We start from the raw sequence: 25867 nt of genomic DNA on the forward strand, positions 1-25867 counted from the left end.
CCAAACCACTGTGCCCAGGGGCCACAGCGCCAAAGGAGTCGGTGTAATTTGGAGGAAGAGAACAAGGAAATGGACATAGGGGCCTGCAGGGATCCGCAGTCCCAGGGAAAACGCTCTGATCCTTCCTGCCCTGGCCTGTGTGACTTCAGGGTCTGGAACAAAGAGGACCCCTAACCAATTTCCCACTGCGTCCTCCCCAGGAAAAGTCGCAGGGGTTTGCAACTCAGTGTCCCAGGGGGACTCACACGTGTGACACCTGGCATGTTTTCAAAGCCTGCCTTGCCCACATGGCAGGACTGTCATGCTGTCTCCCTGAAAGCCACCGTCCTGGCCTCGGTCCTCAGGAAAACCAGCCAGGCTCTGTTATATCAACTCCCTCCAAAGAGAGGACTGTGCTCCCTCCAAGTTTATGCTCTCAAGTTGCTCCTGAGCAGCTGGTTTCTCTTGACACAATGAAAGCAAGAGACCAAGCCCCCCGTTCCCAGGAAAATGATCATCCCACTCACAAATCAACCCGCTTTAGCAAATGCGTAGCAGGGTACACAGCACAGACGTTGGGGGCTCCAGGACAGACAGAGAAGATCTGGTCCCTGGTCTTCAGGAGGTTGGGGTCACTTTCTTATCAAGTCCCCACAAGAGGCTTGAACTCAGAGAGCAGCAGGCATTGGCCGGCCTCCTGGGGCCAGGCAGCCGGAAGTGCACAGTGGGCTCTCCCTATGCTATCATGAGGCCCGCGGGCACACTGGCACATCAATACCAGCACATCCTTGGCTGTAACAGACTGTGTAGTCTACACACATATGGACCTCAAAGCTCATTTGCTTAGAAAGCAGCAGCTACCTCTGCCCCTGGAGTCCACAGGCCCAAGCAGTTGCCTCTAGGGAAGTTTCATCCCTCAGTGTTGAGAGGCTGGTAGGTCACACTTACGACACAGAGTATTTAACACACAAACGCAGTGAGCACATACCTAATGTAAGTTTCATAATAGCGGGTTCTATCCAGGACAAGCATAACATGGGAGGGAGGGAGGGAGAAGATAAAAGTTAAATCCTTCCAACAAAATTTAAAATGCAGATATCAGGCTAGTTCCTAGCACAGAGGTCAGCAAACTATGGTTTATAGGCCATATACTGTCCATGAGCTACGAACGGTTCTTACTTTCAGAGGATTGCAAAAAACAAACAAAAAAAAAACCCCAAAGGAATAAAAATATTTCATCACATGTGACTATATGAAGTTCACATTGCAGTGTCTGTAAATAAAGTTTTATCAGGCTATGGCTGCACCCATGCGTTTACACATGGTCTATGACTGCTTTCTGTCTACAACAACAGAGCTCAGTGGCTGCGATGGAGATTGAATGGTGCCCCAAACCTAAAATGCTTACTATGTAGCCCTTTACAGACAAAGTTTGCCAACCCCTGCCGCAAAGTATGTTGGCATCACTGGGGAAGGTAGAGCCTGTAACTGCTGCTGTTTCAGGGGGCATCCCACTTGGATGGCTGGTGGCCCTTTATCTTCCGGGTGCATCACTGGCTAGTGCCTGACGAGGCTGTGAGCTCACAGTACTGCCAGGTTCTAGTGCAAATGCCTCCCGGGAATCTCCCGTGTGTGCCAGAGCACAGGGGAGAAAAAATTGCCTTGGGCAGACACTACATTACCAAGTGCAAACACATTTTAAAGGTTACCTTTTAATACTGGACCTTCTTTGAGCCTCACGGTCACGCTTGTGGGAGGAGTGATGCCCATTTTCAGACATATGCTCAAGGTTCCCAATGCTGGGCCGCTTTCCAGGGGCAGCTTTGGACATATTGGCATTATTGAGATTGGCATTTGTTGAGCTGGGAGCTTGCTTTCCTATGGAATTATGGTTATGATGGTTATGACACACCGAATTTCCTGCTGGAGGAAACAGCGGTTTCTCAGTATCACTTGCAGGTGGAATTGAAGGCCTTTGGACATGCAGGGGACGGTGGGTGGTATTGGTCTGCTGAAGGGAATCTCTCCTATCACTATTAACATGATTGACATGGTTTCCAAGCAGGGCACCATTTCTCTGCAAAATAATGGGAGACAACACCAGGTAATTTAACAAGTATTTGATGCAGGCTAGCTATGTTAGGTAACTTTTTCTACACGAAAAACAAATTCTAGGTAAGCTCCGTAGGATCCCTGTAAAACAATCTGAGTTTCTCACAGATCAGGGTGAATGTGTCTGCGTGGCAGCTGGTCCCCCTGAAATGAGGAAGGTTACCGATTCCTGAGCTGGGGAGCAAGCTCTTGGCTATCACACGAGTGTGCTCTTGCAGTCGCTCCAAGTTGAGGTGACTTATACCCAGCATGGCTGGCTGGCTGAGGTTGGGCAGAAGGCATACTCTCGGGCTGAGGGGCTGGGGGCCGGCTGGCAGGTCAAAGAACTGGCCCAGGGAAGAAGGGGGTGGTGCAGGTAGGCAGCTGCTAGTGGGACTCAGGATGCTCAGCCACACTGGCCAAGCAGCCGTGGCCAGGCTCCTCTGAAGCTGCTAGTGTGGGACAGAGGGGTGAGCTCAGGAATGGAGCAGGCCTGGCCCTAGAGGAGGTGCCGAAGGTCTGCTGTGGGGAGAGCACAGTCCATAAGCCCCTCTAGGCCCAGGGGCTGCTTTGCATTCTCCAGGCTCTTTTGTGGATCACCGACTGCCCAAACTGGAGTCCTGCCCCACTATTTCCAAGTGGCCAGTGTGTAGCTAGGCGTGGAATAATTACTTTGAATACATCTTCTTCTTCTTCTCGTTTTGTTTCCTCCGGCTCGTCATCTTGCAAATCACATGATATAGCACGCCGGATTTCTGGCCCAATGTCATGCAGTGTCCTTAATCCTGCCTAGATCAACACAAATGGCAAAACGGATTAGACAACATGGATGCGCTGGGCCCGGCCTGGATCCTGGCTCTGCTCCTGCCTGATTCAGCGGTGGGAAGGGAAGTTTCTCCAAAGGCAACCTGGGGAACTGACTGCTCGTGTGAATGTGACTGAAGGGTCCCTGAAGCCCCAGGGTCGAAGGATGTGATCAGGAATTCAAGACGGTCCTAGGCTGGGATGCTTGAGGTCTTCAACCCAGTAACCTCCTTCTCAATTACCTGCACTTGTAGGGAGCAATGTCTGCTGTGGTCAAGAGCACATGTTCATGTCTAAATGACAGAAGGATGGCCTGCAGAGTCCTCTCCCAGAGCCCCAGAGGGGGCAAGGAACACAATCAGGCCATTCTACAAGGACTCACTGGCTGTGTCCAGGATAGGGAGATCTAAGTCCAAGTACAAGGGGGCAAGCCGACCAAGTAGCCATCAGGGCCACCGGTTCTGCTAGAAAGCCATGGGAACAAGGGAGTGACACCACACACTACAATCACCAGCACACTCAGGACCATGACGAGATGGGTCGACACACACACAGACCTGGGCCGCTGTGCAGCGCCAGCCTCCATGGCCATCCGTGGTGCCCTGGCCTGTAGCCTGGGGTCAGACCAAGAACTTGCCAACAGTTGGATCATCCTCTTGAAGACCACAACACATTGAAAGGGGCTCACCAGCCTCTGGAGGCTGTGCAGGACCCACCAGGTGACCCCTCCTAGGCCCTCGCAGACATACTCCTTTTCCTGAGACTCTTACAGTTGGCCTACCTTATATTGGGCCCCGGTTCCACTGGGTTCCACGGGGACAGGCCCTGGGAGGAGCCCTTCTGTTGTTCTCCACTTTGTTAGGAGAACATTACAGGTGCTTACGCTATACATGGAGAAAGTGGAGTTGCTGGCTCTGAGAAAATTATATTTTGACCATCAATTTGAAGAAAAATTGTATGCTCACTTTAAAGACTAATAGGGACAGTACAGCTACTTTATCCCTTTTCAAAGAAAGACTTACTTCCTGCCTGCCAGCAGGCCTAAGCCCACCTGTCCTATATCTGGGCAGGACCCCCTCATTTGCTGGCAGTCCTTCTGCAACTCAGCAGCCACACCGGAGCATGAACCCCAGCTGTATGGGGCCGCATCTGTAGTTAAAACTCCACATCAGGGTGGTCAGCAGGGGAGCCCTGGGCCTAGAGGTAGGTCATTGGGGGGAGGGGCCTACCTCCCGGCCCTTCCTTCATGAGCCCCAGCAGTGTGAGTGGGGAGGGGAGGGGGTGGAGGGGGTGGTGGCCACGTCTGGCCAGATCCCACAGGGCTGACCCCCCTGGTGTGGGAACGCTCAGAACTGGTCTTCTCCAGATGCCAGTGGTGACAGTAATTTAGGATGTAAAGTCCTATAGGAACTTTCTAAGAGGCTCCTGTGAAAACAGCCTCATCCACGTGAGTTGATGCTGTTCAAAACGGTATACCAGGCTAGGTCTGGTGTGATCCATTCCTTGGATAGAGGAGGAGGGGGTCTTTCCATTTCGTGAATTGTGGGCATGAAAGAGCTGCCAGATTCAGAGCTCTCAGGTTCTTGGCTAGGAATGCTGTGGTCTTGTAGGGGAAAGACACACATGTCGTGGGGCCAAACCTGGAACAGTCTGCGGCATGGTCAGTGAGGCTGCCTCTCACTCTCCTGTCCCTCCGACCACAGGCATGAGATGCACGCACACACGCAGACACGAACACACTCACATATATGCACACACACACGCTTTCCCTCTCTCAGATCCCCAGGGCCAGCACATCTGAGCCAGGGGAATCATCTGGCTTGGAGGTAGACCCACTTGCCATTCTCTTGGAAACATCAAGAAGGCAACTCTAATGTCAAGTGGGGGAAAGCTCTTTCACACGGAGCTGCAGGCATGTGCAGGAAGGTCAAGCCTAGCACTATTGAACAGCCTGCGGCTCAATCGTTCAGTGTCTTCCAGAGCACGGTCATCAAGGGAAGGTGAGCTAAGTCAGGGTTTCGTCGTCTGGTTTTGGATCACCGAGAGGAAAGGGCGATCACAGATCTGAGGCTCCCAAGTCAAAGACCAGGTTTGAGACACCCACTGCCTTGTCCACAAAATAAACATAGGTGACAAAGCACTAAGTCAGTAGCCCCAGGTAAATTATGTATATGAACGCATGTCACGAGGCACCACGGGCTAGGAACACTCCTGAGGTTGAGAAACAACAGATAATCCTATTCACTGTCATTCAACTGATTGGACTGGGTCTGATTAAAAGAAATAGAAAACTATTTATTTGGATAATTTTTAACATCATCCTCTGTTGACGGGTTGACATTTCACTGAAATACACATATAACATAATTGCATCATAAAAACAAAAACGGTCTCCAGCATGTCTTCAATGGTACACAAGATCAAAAGAGTGGTGAACAGACACAGGACAGAGAATTTGTTTGCAACATAAATCATGGAGAAAACTGAGAGGCGGCTCAAGAGGCCACTTCCAAGGACAAATAATGACAACATATTTATTAAAGAGACATCAAAGGAGGATAGAAAGCATCACCCTTCCTCGACACAAAAGCAGAGGTTTAGAGATCATGGTTACGTTTTGCTTGCTCCACGCAGGAAGAAACACATCTTTTGCGAGTCAGGGCCTGACTTGACTCTTTCACATGGGATCTGGGGAAGGACGGGGCGGGGGGCTATGGGAGGTGGGGTGTCTGCTAGGTCTGGGAATGAAGGAAACAGATGTTCCCAAACTTGAACTGAAATGAAGCTTAAGCACAGCACCCTGAATTTATTACATATCACAAAACATGGTAATGAAATTTTTCTAGCACACATATCAAGCTAACAGGTAGCTTAGGCTGCTCCAAAGTTTCCATAGGCACAAATTCCAATCCCAGAAAACTATCTTAAACTCTTGAAAAAATTACTTTTTTTCATACCACTAAAAAAAAAAACAAAACAAAACATTTTTTTTTTAAATAAACACTTTACAACCAGTAAAATGATCTGTTCTTTCATTTTTCATATGGGTGTCTACCTCAATCAGCAAAATACTACTTTAATTTGAAACGTGGTCATTTAGCACTTAAACCAACACAATGAAAGCTGTATAGTCATTCCATTAACATCACAGTAGAATTATGGTTTTGAATAAACACAGAATTGCTATAAAATAGAAACATTTTTGATTTAAGATGTCCAATCATATAAAATATTAAACAGAATCAAGCCTAGTTTCTGGTTGATTTTTAAATGCTAGATGGTATCATAAATATCTTTTAAAAAAAGAAACGTTGGCGCTTTGCCCGTAGACTGCTGCTTTAAATTTTAGACACCATTTAATTGGAATTTTATAGATATTTACTCTATAGAATGATTAGGTCACCCAAACAAACAAACAAACAAAAACAAACTATAAAATCTCTCTAAATATTTCTGAAGCAATAGCATAAAACTATGGTATTTTAACATCAGATATGAATATTCATTTACCCTCCTTTCTCTCACCCACTGTTAGGGTGAGTTCTCCCTACCTGGGTGCATGAGATGCCATGCTGGCTGCCTTCCTAAGCTAGCTCTGTCAGACACACCAGGAGCCGCCGGCTCTCAGCACCAGAGAAAGCAGAGACAGATGCCAGAACACTCCCCCGAACATACACTGTAACAGTGGAGATAAGAGATGTGCGTCTCCAGTCGGGACCGGGCCAGGCCATTCATCTTCGGACGCCAGTGCCAGGCTTTCAGACTCCAGCCAAAGACCCCCCCCCGTCTGCTATAGCCTGTTCTCCATCACAGGCTTCGCTTGGCCAGGGCCAGCCCTACACACCCGTCTCATTAAAGGCAAGTTCTGATTAACCCTTTAGCAGGATTCAGCCCCTGTCGCATCAGAGGGCATTGTTTCAGACTAGCTCCATCAGAAGAAAGAACTGGAGACTGAATTCTTATAGAATAAACCAGCTCATCTACAAGCTGTCCTCCACTGCCCCCGCAAACACACAGGCACACATAGCACACATGGGCACACCCTTTCTTTTGTCATCCTTTGCCTCCAGGGAAAAATGTGACAGTGGGGCCTTTGCGCCCATTATGCACCGTTCTTGAGTCATATGTAAAGGGTTAGAATCAAGAGCGCGGCACTCCATGGGCCACCCACAGGGATTCTGATCCTGGCTGAAAGGTCAACTGTAATGTCACTGCCTAAGTGACTCCTGGCATCGCACTCAGCAGTACACGTCAAGTTTGTTACCACCACTTTGAAAGATAAAGGAATCTTTTTTCAAAAAAAAAAAAATTATCTAAAGAGATCTATGACGTCTCCCTGCAAGCGATCTGACAGACCTATCTGAGCAACCTTGATTCTTGGTTGTAGTCTGACACCAGACTCAGAGCAATTCCTGCCAGTTTCTTGATAACGGAGTATTACTTAAAGTTCAGCAGAAGCCTCAAATCATGATTTCTATTCTGTTAGCATCTTTGTACCTGCCGTAATGATCTCACATACTTTATCCCACTATATCCCGGGAAGCCAGGATTATCCCCATTTGGTTGAGTGGCCTGCCTGACTGACGAAAGCTCAGCTGGGACTCTGGTCCCCAGGCCTGCCCCACCCCGACCACCAGCAAGACAAAGCCATTGAGTCTCCAGGAGCAAGGGCTGGGATGGAGTCTCAGTTGTCTGCTCACTTAGCCCTGTGACCCCACACATGACCTCAGTCAAGGTTAACCTTCTTCCATCTAACTTGGCAGAACTCTTGTATCACTAAGGTCAACAGGGAAGTGGACCAGTGATCATAAGTTTTCTTGAAAACTGACCCTGTACTTAGCACACGTCCTGGTCTCAGCTGTGCCGCTCTGAGGAGTCCTGATCTTTGAAAACACTATCACACAGACCCCCATTCCTCCAGATCAACACAGGCACGGGGGTATGACCTACGACGCTCCTTCTGAACTTAGCTGGACACAGGGCTCACAGGTAGCTTTATGTCTAGTCAGTGGGTTGGGCCTAGGGTGGCACCTGGGAGGGACAAAAAAGTTCAAGGTAGGGGCAGTGCAATATGCAGGAGGCTCTCTCACTAGGGAGATCCTAAAAGGCTCTAGTACCCTTTCCCTTTGCGGGGAGGGGTATGTGGGATCATTTCCCTAGAGCAGCAGTTCTCAAAGTGTGGCCTGGGGACATCTCCAGGGACTGATGAGGTGACTGTAATGTCCACACTACCAGGACATTCTTTGCCTTATACACGCATTCCCTCAGAGCACAATGGGGTTATTCAAAGCCTATACGACATGTGAGGATGTCACCTTTCTGATACCTTTGTGCATGCATATTCTGTATTTTGAAATTTTCTGTTTTATTTTTTAATGTAAGTACTGATATACAAGGGCCCTCAATAATTTTTAAGAATATAAAAGAGACCCGGAAGTTTGAGAACGGCTGACAGCTCATCCCCAGACAGGCGACACAAACCTTTCTTCAGGCCCTGGCCCCTCACCTCACTTACGATTCCTGTGGTTCTGCTGACCTTTCTCTGCTTTTGGAAGAAATGTCCTTACCATGGCTTCTCTTGAGCTAGCCTTTGGCACTTCTTAATGGGGATTGCCTTCACCATGGCCTTAGAATGACGTACCCTTCCGTTACCCCAAATAGTCACCTCTCTTAGATGTGAGGTATGCCACAGAGAACGAATTTGCACAGTTCCCAACCTAGGAACTGTTAGTAGTTGACAGTAAGCTCCTTCCCATGAAAAATTGAATCATGACATACGAGGGCTAATGAAGGGTGTCAGGTTGGTATTATTCAATAGCACACCATGATAATTAAGACCTTTTGCTACTACATAGTATCACCTGCTGTAACTTCTGTTCAGTAATTCTATCTTCTCAAAGTCTTTCGAAAATAATTACTATTATTGTCAGAGGGAAAAGAACTCCTGCCTTTCAGAAAGAGAACAGAAGGCAGTACCCAATAATCCTACGAATTTATAGTTGGGTCCCGCCATAGTGTAATCTATTTATGAACAGCCAGCCTGGTGCCCAGTCTCGCAGGTTGTGATGGATACTGGCCTGCATCCTGTCTTCCATCCAGGAGCTTAAGAGTTTAGCACCATGGATTCTGGTGTTGGGTACCATGTTTGCTGAGTGGGGGAAGATTCTCAGATAACTTGAGTTGTCTCCTGCAACGTTTCTACACTCAAAGCTACACTCTTCTGGCAAGGTTTAAGGAGGAAGGACAGAGGCGTCTGCAGTCTGACTGGACGCCAAGTTTTAGGGAAGCCTTGTTTCCCTTTTGAGTTGAAGTCGGAGGTACACCTCCTGACTTCTGGCTGTTTCCATGCACTGCCCTTGGCTAGCAGCCACAGTCAGTGCCATCACTGAGCAACACAGCCAGGCCCATGTGGGGCCAGAGACTCTTGTTTCATTTAAACCATTCCCTAATCCCATCTAGAAAGTTCACTGCTTTCTAGTTTTTCCTTATTTGGAAAGACTGCAGAGAGGCGTGTGGAAATGCCTGCCATGCACGCTGCTTGGGGGCTGTCCTGCTGAGACTTTACCCTACGGAGACTCCATTTAGCAGTTGGCTGGTCACACTGGACCTCTGAGACAGGGCCCCTTGATTGTTTAATAAGCTTGACGTTCTGGTGGATCAGAAACAGGGGGTCATTTATCTGATGGGGAATTAGCCCCACACCTGTGCTCCCAGGGCTGACTAGCCTCCTTTTCAGGGACGATACACCAAATTCTTAATAAACGGTACATCCCAAGCACTCCCTGATCGGTGCAGAGGAGACCTTCAGACCAGAGCACAATCCCAGAAATCCCTGCTACAGCAGGCATTAGCCTTTTACCACCTAGACCACAGAGGGATGTGGAGAGGGGCTAGATGTTGGCAGGGGGGCCACCGCTGTGAAGTGGCATGTACAGACAGGCTTCGACATCTTCGCAAGGGGTGCAACCATCCCGCGGTGTGCTGGCCGGCTTTCAACCCCACCCCACATCACTGCCCTGGGCGCTGCGTGAAGTCAGACCTGCTCTTTGGCCCCGCAGACTCTGCTGTGAGAATCCATAAAGCCCACCATGAGCTCCCAGACTTACAGCAGTCTACGCAACGGGAGCAGAATCAGGGGCCGGACCTGTTTCCATGAGTGAGGCCAGGGAATCCACTTAAGTGCAGGCAGGCCAGACCACTGGTAACATAAGCCACTGCGACCAAAGGGCAAAGGTCACAGTACAAAAGACAACACTGGAACAGCCCTCAGGGCTGGGAGGGACCCTGACAGCTGTGCCCGGGATGGGCCTGTAGGCCTTCCACTGACACTGTTCTTCCTGTCGGTGACACCACTTGCCCACTTGAGCTGCTCCTGCAACAAGTGCAGCCAGGAACAGGGCTTCCCCACGTTCTGCCGGCCCAGTCCACCACCTTCCCCATGCCCCCTCATGCACGCGCACACACGCACACAGCCTCGTCTGCACTGACCAGGGCAGGCAAAAGGGGCTTCTAAGCCTTCTTTTCTCCAGGTGCTTCAGAAACTTCTAGTTTTCACACTACAGTTACTTTTGAATATTGATTTCAAAACTCAGGTTGGCTCCTCTGGGGGTCTTGGGCTCAGCACTGGATGTACAGACCTCCTTAAGCACTGCTTGTGATCGGCTGAGAATTTCACACGGGACTCCCTCATGAAGCAACTTCTCAGCGAAAGTCTATCATTTGTAAGATGTGAAAACACGACCTGTACAGGTACCTCTGTGTACATCTGTATACACTTCCCAGAGATCTTTGAAAGGGGAGAACTCTCTTTCTCAGTGGATAACTACAGTACAGAACAGAAAAGAGATCAAAGAAAAACAAGAATTTCTTAAAGTTCTGGTAGTAAACAGGCATAGGATATTATTATTGTTGTAGTCTTAATAATAAGCAATTATACGTTCAAAGTGCTTTACAATCACTTAGCTATTCCTCACAACAGCCCTGTGAGGTAGGTCGACATTATTACCCCCATTTTACAGATGGGGAAACTGAGGCACAGAGAGGTTAAGTGTCTTGCCCAAGGTCACGCAGCAAGTGAACGCTGGAGCTGGGACTAGAACCCAGGTTCCCTGACTCCCAGTGTCCTTGAAACTAGACCACACTGCTTCCAAAGAGGCATCCCCAGACTGGCTTTGAGCACGAATTAAAGACGGACAATGTTGGATGAGGTTTGGGTGTGGTGGTGTTTCCCGTGGACACGTTAAGATGGAACCTGAGGTGTTACCTGGACTGGTTTGGGCATGCGGGCGTATGTGTTAGTTTAAATGGTGTGTCTGAGCTTCCTGGCCTGCCCACTTCTCACGCATTCTGGACGGGGTCACTGCAGAGAGTGGGGGCCGGAGGGTCAGTAGGTCATGGCGGACTGGCATATAAAAGGAACTCTGTCAGCTCGGTGCCAAGGGGCCTGCCAGTCTTTGGGAGGTCGGACAAACTAGGGACGCAGAACTTTGGAACAAAGTCAGCTGCCCACCTTAGGCAGGTCTGCTTAATCTTTTTATCGTGTTATTTTTTACTGGCCAGCATCAGGAAGTTGTGTTCATTTCATTCTCTGTGGGGCGGCTGCCCCCCTCCTTTGCTCTCTCTCTCTCTCTCTCTCTCTCTCTTTCCCTTTCTCTGAGTCTCTGCTTGGAGGGGAAAACTGTTAAACCTTGCACGTTCCCTTTCATGAAAAAGAGCCACCGTGAGCAGCGTCCGCGACAGGAGGCCATGGCTCTGCGGATGAGCCACGGCCCCGCTTCCGCCTTCTGGAGGAGTGCTTTGCTTGGAAGGGGTCTCCCTGGGGCCTTGGGTTTGCTTTTTTCCTGCATTTCTCCCGAAATGCTGTTTCAGTAGAAATAAGCCCACTTGAGACTTTTCCCTTTCAAGGCCTTAGCCACAAACGCCTTCCGACTAACGAGCTTGGTGCTGTAGCTCAGGCAGAAAATTCTAAAGCATCCGTTCAAGCATCTGAAACAAACGAATCAGCCAGTGAAATCTCATCTGTTAGCATCTGTTCTCTTCTTAGATTAAAAAAGAAAAAAAAAGCGCCTTTTTTTATGGCTTTAAATGGACTCATGCTTTTAAAAAAAGAAAAATACCTCACTATGTTTTCAACTAAGGTGCCTAGGTAACAGGAGTCTGACACTGCACAGGTTAAGTGTCTGTGGCGTGAGTTCCCCTCTCTTTCTGCACCGAGCCTCCCCAAGGTGACCACGTCAGGGCACACCAGGGACTAAGAGTCACTGGGTTCCCGTGTGCCACCCCCACGTCCGCTCGACCACCTGCATCCCCATCTGTCAGCTGGGCCGCGGGCTTTCACATAAACCCTAACGACTTGGTTCTTTACAAGCTGGGAATAATGGTGTTCTCCCTCAACCCAACTTCCAACCAGGTGAGGAAGAGACCATCCCGCTTAAGTCTCCCTGTCATTAACGAAGGGCAGGCTCCCATCTGGGATGCCTGGGGGATAAGTCTCCTTGGATCTCACCAGAGTGTCTTTTGCACAAAGGAAATCCTTGAATGTTGAAAGAAAAAGAAATGAACAAAACTTTTCCCACTTTGGGATTTTTTTTTTTTTTTTCTTATCCATGAGACACTGGACTAATTCATGTCTGTATCTTGCATGGAAGTCTTCATCTGGAAGGTCTGGTGGGGCTTTACTATTTGAGGGGAGGGGACCGAGCACTTTCAAGGCTGCAGAGCTGCGTTCCTTTGTTTACTTGCTCTTGGCGGAAACTTGCGGGTCAGTCGGATGCAGCAATAATGGATGAACAGCAGATGTGGGGTCAAACTCAAGTGAATATGGCACATGGGGGGTGGAGGTGTGTGGGGGGAAACAAAAAGGCAGCCTGATGCAGCTTCTCTCCCACCCGGTCTCTTCCCACAGAGGGTGGGAGAGAAGGCTGGCTTTAATGAAGATGGATGGACAGATGGAAACTGCACACTCATTCAGACCACAGAGGCCAGAGGACACCGGGTGCCGAGCTCCTCCCCACACACGGATCCAGGAGCTCAAGCCATTCTCCCTCATGTAGAAGGGGACACCGCAGCGGGTCTGGACAGAGGGAGACCAGACGGAGCCCATGGGGTTGAAAACCACAGTGCATCTGTGTGCCCTTGAGAACCATTCCACGGGGAGCAGAGTGTGTGGACCAGTGGTGATCCCGCTCAGACAGACTGCACTCTACGCAGCACAAGCACGCACATGCCTACGTCCTCCTCCCGCGCTCACACTCCACCTGCCATGAGCAATCCGTCCGTCAGCGTGTGACGCCCGGGCGCGGCGAGAAGCAGCTCATCCCGCTTCTCAGCAGACCACGCCCACGTCCGTGTGCTGGACCTAGTGACACTGTGGGTGCCGCTGTCATTCGACCCTGTGGCCCTAGCTCCACGGCATCACATAATATTTCATCACACAGAGAGGAAGAGCCTCCTTGCGCTTACTAAATGTAGAGTGACAGATCACATTTAAAGCCACTTCTAGGGCAGAGGAGGCCAAAGATGTAATTAGAATTATCCTTCAAGGAGACACAAATTTTCTATTTTTCATGTTTGCTTCAGAATCCAAAGCACTTTGAGAATTTATCTGTCAAGATCACGAACACAATTTAATTTTCTAGGCTGTGTACTCAACGTAAATTACAGTCATAGCCTCAACTCCAACCAGGTGTAGATGTGCTGGTATTATCATCTAACAGGAAACGTTTGGATTTCGCCAGGGAAATGAAACACTTTCTACAAACAACAAAATGAAAAATGTTTGGGAGAAAAACATTATCGCAACACATAACGTAATTGTCTTTTACCCACGACTTACAAACGTAGTTTTAGCATCATTTGAGCCTGCAACTTAAAAGACTCAGGGAAGCCCATCCATGAAATGTGATAATTAATTACTCAGCCATGTGTTGTTTTTCAGGTTTTAAAACGTCAAGACACTATATCCAGCCACTAGAGCAGGAACTGAAGCCATCTGGTTGCAAAGTCTTGGGGATTCAGGAAAGGGATAACTCTGTATCCAGGTGACCATCATACATGCCTTCCCCAGAAAACAGAAGCATGTCATAACATGGACATTACGGTTACTGGAAATTATGGCATAACCATCCATGAAAGAGTATGTTTCCCCCTCCAGAGAAGTCATCAGGTCCTACCAACCCCACCAACTAGAATCTGAGAATAGCAAGCAGTTTCCTACAGGCGGAGGGAACCATGACACTCTGAAATCCAGCCAGTCTAGGTCTCCAGGCCCAAGGCTGTTCAAGGAAGCTCCTTCAGAAACTCGTTCATCACACCTCCTCCTTGCACCCAACCTGGCCACGCTGCTCTCAAGAGCCCACGGATGGACCAGAGGCCCGTTCAAATCTGTAAGCACGTCTTTTCCATTTGCTTCGTCTCTCTAAGGCTACTTGTGAACTGTGATCACTTTTGAGGACTGGCAGGGCCAGAAGAGAGAGTTTTACTCGCAAACTCCACAGCCTGAGCTGGCAGTGGGCCATTGGGCCGGGCCTCTGATTCACTGAGCCACCTTTAGGACAGGCGATGAGAGAAACAAAAGACCAGAAACTGTCTTTAGTTGCTTCCCCTAGCTCTGCGGCTGTCTGGGCAGAACAGAGGCTTCCTCATGAATCCCCAGGTCACTGGCACACAAGGTCATCTGCTAACCCAGCATCTGCATGTGCACCACATTTCTTCACTCACGGCCATTCATGCTCCCATTCTCTCTCTCAGCGAGGCCACAGACCAGCCCTCACCGCACCTCACCGGCACTCTGGACACCAAACAACGCTGGGACCTTCTCCTCGGAAGGGACTGATAGAAGGACTGTTCCAAACTGAACCCTGTTGATAACTACACGGCCCAACCTGAGACATGTGATAAGAGGGACATAAAGGTAATTTTAGAGTAAACAAATTAGCAGGAGAAAAACATCCTTGATCTTATTCATGATGGACTTCAAGCACTCGGGGAGCAGAGATGATGGGGCTTTTGATTAGTTTGGACAGGTGTTTCTGACAGCTTGCCAACAGTTCCCTCGTGCCGGTTCTTCATGCCTTGTCATTCCCTCTTTCCCCTGCCTTTCTCCATCGCCAGCACTCACTCACAAGCTTTCCTGCCTCGCCCCTCTTCCTGCAGGCTTCACGGTGACCCCCTTCCTCCACATACCTGCTTCCCATGCCAGAGCTCTGGGATTACCCAGGATTCTACATCCTCAAATGCATGGACCCTGGCCGGAACCAGAGGTTCTACACTCCGGGAGCCTGGGGCAGGCCGGGGCTGGCATAGGGGGAGGGACCAGAGGCTGGCCTGGGCACAGAGCAGTGTTTGCACAGCGCAGAGAGACAGACACACCGCAACACACGTGCGCGCACACACATATGCACGTACACACACATCAGGAGGTGATGGATGTTACTGAAATGGACCGAAAACCAACAAGCAGTGGGGTAAGAAACAAACAGAAACAAAACAAAGCACTTGCGTTCAGATGGAGAGCTGTTTCCGGGGCAGCTAGGGCCTGAGCCCAGGGCCAGGGGTGGGGAGGTGGGTGCCTGCCTAAGGTTAATGCCTTTGGAGAAGCCTGGAGGAGACAGGGTGCAAGGCGAGCGCCGGCCCCCCGCCCGCCAGGGCTGTGCCTCTGCCGCTGTCCTGGGGGCCCTGCCACAAGGGCCACGGCAGGTGCGGGCACAACAGAGAAGAAGCAAGGAGAGGGAGGCACTTACCTCGGAGCCCAGAAATGACTAGTCCACATTTTGGGGGGTGTGCGGTATCTCAGTTTAAACAAAATCCTTGTGGCACTGCTCAACCATGAATAGTCAGCTCTCTAGTATTTCAAATAAGCTTGTAAAATCGTTAGTGAAAAGAAAAGGTAACAAAAGGACAATTCACCTGTAGGGCAATGGTGGTGTTCTTCGCAGGGTATTTTCCCACCAGGCCTTGTTCTTTCCGTTTCTTGAATTTCCTAAAGTAGTCCTGTATCAGGAAAGTGGCATAGAACTTCCCCACGGTTACCTCATCATCTAAACGGAGAGACCAGACAGAGCTCTCCCGAATCAGCACATTTGCACCAGGAGCCTAAACTCTCTCGCTCGGGGCCGGGGCTGGGGTGGGGTGGGACTGTGCGCAAGGCACTGAGCTCTGGGCTTAGACACGGGAGACTAAATCTAGCAAAAAGCAAGGTTTTGCAAAGCAGTTAAGGCTCAAAATTAGAGTCAGTCACACGAACTGATACTCAAAAGTTGCAGAAAACAATATGTTTGTCATGAGTTTATTAGAGCAGCGTATTAGTAACACTATGAAGTGCTGTCTTGGTTATTTACTTAAAATAAAAATTACAAAACAAAAAGAGGCTTCCTGGGTCTTATTTTCACCCCTGTGCATAGGGATTTGCATGTGTAATTACCATGAACACCGAGGGCAATTAAGCACCCAAATCCCGATGCCTGGAGATAAAGACAGAGACCTCAGAAAGTGACAGACAAGCTTGGAAGAGGAGGAAGGTTCAGGAAAGTGGCTGCAAACCCAGATTTTCACGTGCCCCCGTGACTCTGTTCCAATAGCCTCCATATGCCATTTCTGCGTTTGTAACCCAGAGCTGCTTGTTTTCGGCACAGCGAGCGACAGCTCCAACTAACCTTGGAGTTGAGCTTATTTCTGCTTTAAAGGGAAACAACTCCAGCACGTACCGCTGGGGGCTGGAACTCTGCTGAGCATTTTAAAGGTGATGCATGAGGCAGAATAGAGGCGCTGGCTGTCTCACGGTAAACCACGTCGGTGGTGCAGGTGTGCTCGGGGGTGTCGGCCAGCCTCGCTCTCCCTGGGGTGCACGCCCCCAGATCTGCAGTGGCTCCTAGGCAAGAAGCTTAGGGCCCCAGCGCTTGTAGAGGCCGAGAGGAGGATGGGCGGCCGGCCCTCAGGCTTTAGGACAGCTGAACTTGCACCCAGGCCACCTTCCCCTCACAAGAGTCGCGTGTTGATCTGGGGCAAGGGGCTTGTGGAGCTGTGAACACCACAGGAGATGAAGCCCCGAAGCACTCGGCCTCCTGCCTGGGCTGGAGGACAGTGAGCTGGCAGCCTGCTGACAATGGCATCCACTGCAATGATGGTGGAACGTGATGGGTTAGGGGTCACTGGGACCCTCTGTATTCACTAATGCATCTGGGTGGGGTTCGTTTGTGCCCATGTGGGACGTGTCCCCGTCTGGACACCACTAGTGTCCTGCCAGAAGCCACTCAGCGTTACTGAGTAAGAAGATGCCTTGGGGAGGCCGGCCTTGAGAAGTGTGCTGCCTTCCTCCCAAACCTCAGCCAAGAAGTCCTGGGCTGGTGCAGGGGTCACCAAAGTGACCAAGGCTTTGGGTAGCTTGTAAAAACATGTCCTACATCAGTCTCAGGCTGGTCCAAATGGCCTAATGATGTACTGTCCATGGGCAAGGAGGCCAGGAGGTGAACAGACCGTCCAGGTCTCAGGACATCAGCCCTGCTTTGCTCCTAAGCCCCTCCGCATTTTGCCCAGGATGCATCTGGAATACTGGTTCTAGCTGCTGTTACTCTGGGGCACCCACGCTCCCAGAGGAACTCCACGTGGGTCTCATGGCCTCTTCACGACAGCTCTGAGATGGGGGACCTGTTGGTCCCTCCGACAGGCGGGGTGGGGCTGAAGGACTTGTCTTGGCCAGTGCAGCTGGGATGTGAGTCCAGGGCAGCAAGGCCTCCCAACCCTGAGCTCTCCTCCTCGTTACCCCCTCAGGGACAGCCCAGCTCTGGCCACATAGAGGGGCTTCTTTGGGGCTGTCTCCCCCAGAGTATAAGTCTCTGTACCGAGCTGCATGCCGTGGGCGGCTCACGGCTGCCAGCAGACAACCCCGGGAGCCCAGGAAGACTCTGCCTACCGTACTACAGCTGTCCCCTGCAGCCCATGGTGTCACGTCTTCTCCGTGGGCTCCCAGAAAAAATACACTGGGTCTGCAGAAGGCCCACCTCATTCCGTACTGGGACGTTTCCCGAAAATACAGGCCTAACCCTCTTCTCCCTTGAGCCGAAATGGCCCCGGGGGCTCCTGAGGGAAGGTCTTGGCTCTCCCGGCCCAGAACCAGGGGCAACAGGGGGCTCAGCGCAGACCATGGTTCTGCCCGAGCGGCCGCTCCAGAGCGCACAGGCAGGCCCACCACTTGGCCTTCTCCACTGAGATGCTAAGCTAATTGAGGCTGGGCTGAGGATGAGCTCTCAAGAACAGAAAAAGTCAAAGCTACAGCAGGTTAGAAAAGGAAGGGACAGAAGGAATGGATGCAGTGAGGCCATCCGGGCTCAGGCCTGGAGAAAAAGAGATGGGGTCAGCTTTTTGCACTCTTCGGGGCAAAGGAGCCGGAGATCCAGGTCAAGGAGTAGAGGCCCAAAGGCAAGGACAGCCTCTGGGAGGAGAGGGGACTTCTAAAGAAAGGGCAAAGAGCCATGAAATGGCAGAAGACTAAAGAGCGGAGCAGAGAGAGAACATGAGCAAGATGCAGAGATGGGCAAGGAGACCACTTAGCCCAGATGGTAGAGAGACGGACGGGCTGTGCCTGCAGTCAAAGGCCCCTGCACTGTTCCTCCAAGGCTGGCCCCTGGATGTCACCTCCTTCTCAAGCTTGTGATGGCCTGGGGGCCACCTCACACCCCCTGGGCTACAAAGCCCTGCTGTCACCAGTCCTGTAAGGGGCTCCCTGAGCACCTCACATGGGCCGGTCCCAGGCACCGGGAGCAGCCAGCCTGGCGGGGTCTGCTGCTCTGACCGGGTTACAGCCTGAGCCCCTTGGCCCTGGGGATCTACCCGTCTGCTGGCCCAGAGGGCTGGCCCAATATTCCCATTTTCCAAGGGTGCCATGATGTGGGCGAGTCTGGGAACCCCTGGTCTACTGGAAGAGAAAAGAAAAAACAAAGAGCCAAGTGGCGAACGCAGGCACTAAACCCTGCCCTGACTTCATTCAGAGTTTGTCCCCCGATGCCTGAGAAGCACTGCCTCGTGAACCTCTTCAGCGCAGTAGCACTTATCTGAGATTGGGCCTGGGTGAGCACCACCCCAGGAGCATATCAATGATGGGAGCTCCCACGGCATTCTACCTCCTGCCAAGGCCCCACTGCCTTCTTCTTGGGTTCCACCAAGCCCCCTGCCGCCATTCTGGAAGAGGGTAACACCTGTCATCCTGAACCCCGATCTTTTCTAAGAAATAGAGAGAAAAGGCCAGGCCCAGTTATTGAGCCAAGAAAGCAGAGGGATATTTAGCCTCTGTTGGCAGTCTAGCAGGGCTAAGAGCTGACCTGTTTTTCGGAGGAAGGGCGCTTACAGGGTGAGCCAAACTCTAGACCTTCTCTTTCCGGTATAATTAAGAGAAATAAAGCTTCACAGTGATGTGAACACGCTCGCCAAGATGTCGGGGTGAGACTGGTTTGTGAAGGCGGTGGCGTGTGAACAGAGGTGAGGTGAGGCGGGGAGGGCCTGCCGGCCCTGGGAGGAAGGTTTACTCGGAGGGGCGCAGCCGCTATTCTGAAGCATGCATCTGTGTTTCAGAAACATCGTAGGGGAATACGGCTGCCGAGAGATAACCCTGATTCCATGCCACCACCCTAAAACAGAATTGCTTCAGAATATTCTGAAAGACTGAGACTTGAAAGGAATGGAGGCTGCAGAAAAAGCTCAAGCACATCGTTACAACAATTTTAAGAAAGCAATTTATCTGAGCCATGCGAGCACTGGGTGCAGCAGCTGCGAGGAAAAGAACGAAAACCAAAGAGTCGTTTTAAATGTGCAGCATCCGTTCTCCTGTGGGGAGCCAGCGCTCTCTACGTGGGAGTGTGGGGGGTTGTTGTTGTTGTTGTTGTTCTTTGGTGTTTGGGGGGTTGTGCTTGTTGGTTTTTTTTTTGCCTCTCTCATTTCTTTGGGGCCATCATCCCCTGCTCTGAGCAGGTGGCTCCACCAGCTACGGGGGACTCCGTCCGGTGGCAAAAGCTCACGCTGCTCTCGCTTCATGCAGAGGGCCAGAGCGGGCCACCATGCTGCTGTCTCTGTCTCTCTGCCACCCAAGAGCCAGAATTGTCACGTCGGAGAGAGAGGCCTTGGCCATGTCCTGGCCCAGGGTCCTGGGTCGGCTTCTAGGCCTGAGCCAGGACCAACCTGGAAAGCGGCAGGAGAGGTGACTCTAGAAAAGTTCAGTTGGTCGTAAAGCACAATGGTGCTCACAGTGGGCCCAGGGCTGGGGACGGCTAGAATGTGGGCGTGGTGGCACTAAGCCTACGGATGCTGCACCTTTAAAACGTGAAAATAAAATAGTCACAAAACAACCACCTCCACGTCTAAGTCCGGTGTACTTAAACAAAAAATGGAAAAACAGCATATATATTATATATATGTGTATCATATATATATATACATCTGAAAAAGTTTAGTCAGTTATTTTATGACAAATAACAAAAGGAAATAAGCATGCCTGTTAGTTCTGTCTCTAAACTCCAGTTGAAGGGACATTCTGGGTAATTACGATGGTAAATTCAGTCTGGAGAAGAACATTTCAAAAATATCATTTTCTGAAGCTATCTATTTCTTCTGAAACCTTTTCAACAGTATGTTGAAAGATAAGTGGAAACTAGTTTTAAATATTTCATTTTGGTTGAGAAAATATAAGCTTTCCGTTTTGCAACTGTAATCTCATTCCCCAGCGGTAATCCCTCCACCAACGAGAAAACCCCTGCTCCAGCCAGCTGAGTCTTGGGTTTCCTTCCTACTGAAGCCTCTCCTCTTCTGGAATGGTCCTCCTGTTACCCCAAATCATGACACCAAAAGGCCAAAGAGCCTTCTTTAGCTGTAGGCCTGAATGCTCTAGCGGATACATAAAGCATTCTGCAAACACCCTGTGGGCTTGCTGGAGATACTTTCATTAAAACCAATGCGTTGGCCAAGAACTACTTAGGAAAGAGATTGCACTGACCACCAGCTGGAGGGACAACTTGGTCAAGCAGTTTCATGCTGGTTTTCTTCCAGATTTTCTTTATCACAGCTCGGAGCTCTTCATTAGCTTGTTCCAGGTTCCCTGAATCCAGAAAGCAAGAGGGGAAAACAAGCCTTGTGTCTCTTAGCCAGCTCTCCTGTCTGATCCCACCGAGGCTGCCTCCCTCCCAGCCTGGCCTGGGGCACAGCCCTCGGATGGGGCGGGGCTCTCCTCTCCCCAGGGCTCTCCAAGTGGGGGTCACAGGCAAATGGTGGGCAAGCCTTGCACCGGGCAGGCACTCCACAGTAGGAACAACCACGTTTTATTTCGGAATTCAAGGTCTGTGCAGTCTGATCTGTCCTACCCTCCCACAGCCAAGACCCACCCCTTCCTTCCCACCGCCTTCAGCTACAATGTCTTCTCCTTCTCAGCTGCCTGTTCTAAACCCTGCCTCCATCCTTAAAGATCAGACTAAATTTCCCCCAAATGAGACTCTTGCAATCCCTACTGCATGTACTCGTCAGCACCACAGAATCCTGGTCTTTCATTATATGGGCTGATGCCTGTCTCCTCCACTAACCTGTCAGTACCTAAGACCACCCTGCCTTCCGCATCGCTCCGAGACACTGGCTGGGGCCAGCTATGGGTGTGCACCCTGCAAGGGGTACCTGGGAGCTTGGAGAGACTGGCTTTGTGGAGAGGTTCGCCTAGCACTCTGGGGCTGCCAGAAAACAGCCGTCTGCAGACTGTAGGCGTGCCTTGCTGGCCACTCTTCCTTCTGGTCCAGGGTGTCAACAACTGGGTCCTTCACAGCCTCCAGCCTCCCACCTCCTGGTCACTCCTCAACCTGCTTTCTGTCCCACCTCTGGAGTCATCACCGAGCCGACCCCAATGGCCATGCTCCAGGGCTGGGTGTGGCCATGAAGACCACTCTGGTTTGGTCTCAGCTAGGGAGAGGCTCCTTTGAACAGTCCCCAGGTGCCAGCTATGTGCCCGCCCCACAGAGGGGCTCCCGCAGGCCTCCTCTCATCTCATCCTCAGGACTTCTGATGGAGGTGTATTTCTTTTCAATAGAGAAAGGAGCTACAGCTCAGCACGGTGGAGTCCCTCTCTGAAGATCACACAGTAGGAAGGGACAGCTGGAGTGAATGTATTTGTGACGGTCCTGTCTCTGCCCTAACCTCCCGTTTCTTCTGCTCTGTAGCAAGCAGTGGCAGAGGCAGGGGTCACCCCAAAACTCTCAGGGACAAAGTGAAGCATAAAGGCAGGCGGGAAGGGATGGGGAAGGCAGGGACAGCCAGCTGGCTCAGCACTCACCACCCCTTCCCCTGGGGAAGGCCCAGACAGGACAAGGAAAGGCCTAGATGGGAGAACCCAATGTGGGGTATGGCGTCCCTCCCTCACGTACCACCTGTCCTGTCCCGGAGATGCTCACCTTCCGTCTTGATTTTAAGAGCCGTCCGAACCAAAGCAAACAGAGTTGCATTAAACATGACTGTCCCATCGCTGTTGAGAGGCATGTTCATGGCAACTAGTCTCTGTAAACAGAAAGAAGTTTCTCAACAGAAGGCAAATGATGGAGGATGACCACGTCCCTTGACGGTGTTTATTCTCAGTTTATCCCTCACCTTCTTTCCAGTCGACACGCAGTTCAATTCAACAACTCGCTGGGGGAGTACCCACCATCTGTGGGGACCCTGGAGCTGACACAGATCAAAGCTTTATCATGAAACGCAAATGCTGGCACTAAATGGTGTGCTTTGCTTGTTTTTAAGCCCCACTGTTTAATCACCTCACTGTTCAAGTCTTCTTCTCTCCCCTTCTGCTAAGCGGCCATCCCTGCGTCCTGGGGTCAGGCCTCCCTTCAGGGCATGTCCTTAAGGCTGTCATGAGGGGTGAAATAATACACCAGGTACAACCAGCCAGGCACAGGGCTTGGGACTTGGTTCCTCACTGTTCCTAGCACAGGGAGTGTCCTTCAGGGAACCCTGCCCCGTGGGGCTGTCATGTAGTGCTTCCTGTGAGTCCGCGCGGTGGCTCTGTCTGGTCTTCCAGGGCAGGACCCCCACCTCCTGCTCCTCTTCCCGCTCCTGGTCCCTCGAACACCAGCCCTGAGAGCTGGGGAGGGGACTTGAGTGAGTGACACCCTCTCTGGGCCCCAGTTACCTCCCCTGCAAATGCAGGTGGCACGCCTAGTTGGGATTAAGGGAGATCATGGACGCTAAGATTTCGGGGGACGCCTGGCACGTGGTCAGAGCTGAGTTAAGTGCTACTTGTAACTGTTAATAGTTCCAAACTTCTTGTTTTTGGCTGGCAAGCCATCCTAAGAGATTTGTAACACTTTTTCTCTTCCCTATTAGCAGCCTGGAATCTTGTGTTCACGTGACTCATCCCACCTAAATTTCTAGCCCTGAGACCAACCACGTCTGTCTCCAAAACTAGCACTGGCAGCCAGGATGGCTAGCATGTACATTTGCTTTTCCCAGAAAGTTCCTGAATCGGCAAAATGGACCACTTTGTGCCTCAAGGATACTTAGATCTTTTATGTAAAAAGGTCTGGAAACGTAAACACAAAACGACAGCCATGAGCTGGAACCCATCTTGTTCTGAAAGCAGAAAAGAGGCTGGTACTGGAAAATTTAAGAAAAAAAAGTCAACTTCGGTGGCTTATTCTCTGTACCTACATCCGGAGTCCAGGCTACAGAGAGGCAAAGACAGTGGCAAAGATCCCAAGGACTTGCCAACGAGGGTTTCTGGACTTTCAGGGCAGGGAACAAAGAGTTTTTCTCCAAAGATTTTTTGAAAGCCTAAGATGCAGTGTAGACCCCACTCTGTTACAGTGGGTTCTGTCTAGAGCTGGCCCCGCAACCCTGGAGCAGTAAAACCCCCGATCCCAGAAGCACCTCAGACCTGCAGGGAGAGGGCCCAGCTGTCGTGTGGACTGGCTGGATTTCTAGGGGCAGAGTCGCAGTTTCCATCTCCTTCAGAAAGGAGAATTCTCTTCTGTTGCTACTGCTACACTGACTCAAAGCGGTTCCCTGTGAGCTCTAAGGAAGGAGAACAAATCTCAGTTGGGGCTCACAGACAGCTTGGTATGGTGTGAAAACTACAGGGACGGGGTGGGGATCTGGACCCATCCCCGAGAGGCCACTGCTGATGCACGGCCCATGGGGACAGGTGCTCTGGCAGCAGAGGGGCACGCCACCACGTTCATGGTCACTCAAGCGAGTAAATGTTCAGGGCACCAAGTCTTCTCCATTCTACTTCCCAAGGAGAGCTTCGGTCGGCCGTACCCTCCTCTACCCCACCTCCACTGCCCTCGCTCTGGCTCCTGTCACTTGACATGGAGACTCCAGCAGCTCTCAGGGAGGTCCCCTGCCTCGGTTCACTCTCCCGTCGCCAAGAGGCCACTTTCCACCGTGAAAGTCCACCCGTGCTTCTTTCACGGGACTCGGCGTGGCATGGGAGGCTCCTTGGAGCTGTGCTCGGCTTGTGCCTGCAGTCCTCTGCCATTTCCTCTTATGTTCTAGGCACACCAGTGACTCTCCGTTTGCCAACATGGTGACCGTTCCCCTGCCTCTGCATCTGAGCTCTCTGTGTTCCCTTTCTGCAATGCCCTTCCTGCTCCCACAAACTCCCACTTCTCTCCTTCTGGACCTGACACAAAGGTCACCTTCCCCTCCACCCACCCGGTGACAAATTACTTAACTCCCTTCCTATTCTTCCTGTCGCTGACAGGGTGTCTTAAGAGTTACAAATGTGATAGCTCCTCAGGACAGGAACCACATATTATTTATCTCTGCAGCCCCAGCACGCCTGATGTAAGGCTGGCAGAATGTTACTTAACGTTTGTTGAATGAAGCAGGGAGTCCCTGCAGAGAGGCCATCAGACACGCAGACAGGACACTTACCTTACAGGCTACTCTGTGTGGGCATAATTTCCCAAACCCCAGGGGAGGCTGGATTCTGCGGAGCAGAGTGACCACATCAAGGTGCTTGATCCTTCCCCTGGAGACAAAGTACAGCAGGAGGTCCAGGGAAGCGTTGGCTGGCCTGAGCTCTCAGCCCATCCTGCCTTCCACAGAAATCACGGCCAACGTTCCAGAAACAGCCCACACAAATCACACGGAACCCTTTTCAACTTACTTTGCCTCAGGGTCATATTCTGACCATATTCTTTTGAATTCATCCAAATGGTGAGGCCCCAGAATAGACCAGTCCCGGGTCAGATAATCAAAGTTGTCCATGATGACAGCTACAAACAGGTTGATGATCTGAAAAAGCAAATCAGAGGCAAAGAAGCTGCAGCTGTCATAGTGGAATGGCTAGGGTTAGACCTTAGTAAGGGCCTCCTAATTATAAGGGTCATGAAACGTTTGGAACCCATTTTTCTACGAGAGGCAGTAAAAACTTTCTTTCTGGAAAATGTTTAAGAAAAAGGCAGGCTTCCAGCTTTCCAAAATGACTTTGGTATAGTCCCAGGGGGAGGCAGGGGGCTGTATTATCCTGCCTTTTTGAAGCACATTCATTGCCGCCAAATAACTCGCACTGTTAGGTCACTGCTACCTGCGGTGGCTTTGAAACATTTTATAAAGACACCAGCAGCCCTAAGAAGCTTGGTGAGTGTCCCAAGCCTGTAAGTGAGCCTCAAGCCCCTGTTTACAACCAAGGTGATGGTTATGCACCTGGCAAGGCAAAACCTCCAACTGCCAAATGAAGCCTAGAGTGCTCATCAACATACAATGCCCATAGCAGGGGTGCCTGGGTGGCTCTGGTGGCTCTGTTGGTTAAAACACGACCTCGGCTCAGGTCGTAATCTCCGAGGCCCATGGGTTCATGTCCCATGTTGGGCTTTGAGCTGACAGCTCAGAGCCTGCAGCCTGCTTCAGATTCTGTGTCTCTCCTCACCGCCCCCCCCTTCTCTGTCCCTCCCCCACTCGTACTCTCACTCTTTCAAAAATAAATATAACATTAAAAAAATTAAAAAAAAATACCCCACAGCAATTCGATAGGGAC

The 25867-nt window shown here is 50.8% G+C and overlaps 1 protein-coding gene across 22 annotated transcripts in view; it reads right to left on the minus strand.

Annotated features, from left to right (window-relative positions):
- CACNA1D (calcium voltage-gated channel subunit alpha1 D) overlaps nt 1-25867 on the minus strand; it is a 306523-nt gene that overhangs the window by 8092 nt on the left and 272564 nt on the right. For 16 of the 22 annotated variants that reach the window (XM_040454783.1, XM_040454782.1, XM_040454771.1 and 13 more), the window contains 8 exons: nt 24998-25125; nt 24763-24859; nt 22287-22389; nt 20852-20953; nt 15781-15911; nt 2743-2859; nt 1689-2056; nt 968-994 (listed from right to left, as the gene is read on the minus strand). In XM_040454783.1, the coding sequence (XP_040310717.1) occupies nt 968-994; nt 1689-2056; nt 2743-2859; nt 15781-15911; nt 20852-20953; nt 22287-22389; nt 24763-24859; nt 24998-25125 (1073 nt within the window). Of the gene's footprint in view, nt 1-967; nt 995-1688; nt 2057-2742; nt 2860-8370; nt 11860-15780; nt 15912-20851; nt 20954-22286; nt 22390-24762; nt 24860-24997; nt 25126-25867 lie in introns of those variants that run through there. The other 6 variants (XM_040454767.1, XM_040454778.1, XM_040454779.1 and 3 more) reach the window with 5 other exon arrangements.

This window comes from Herpailurus yagouaroundi, unplaced genomic scaffold, assembly GCF_014898765.1.
Source record: "Herpailurus yagouaroundi ecotype Mexico unplaced genomic scaffold, PumYag 213, whole genome shotgun sequence".
In the NCBI taxonomy this organism is placed as follows: Eukaryota; Metazoa; Chordata; class Mammalia; order Carnivora; family Felidae; genus Herpailurus; species Herpailurus yagouaroundi.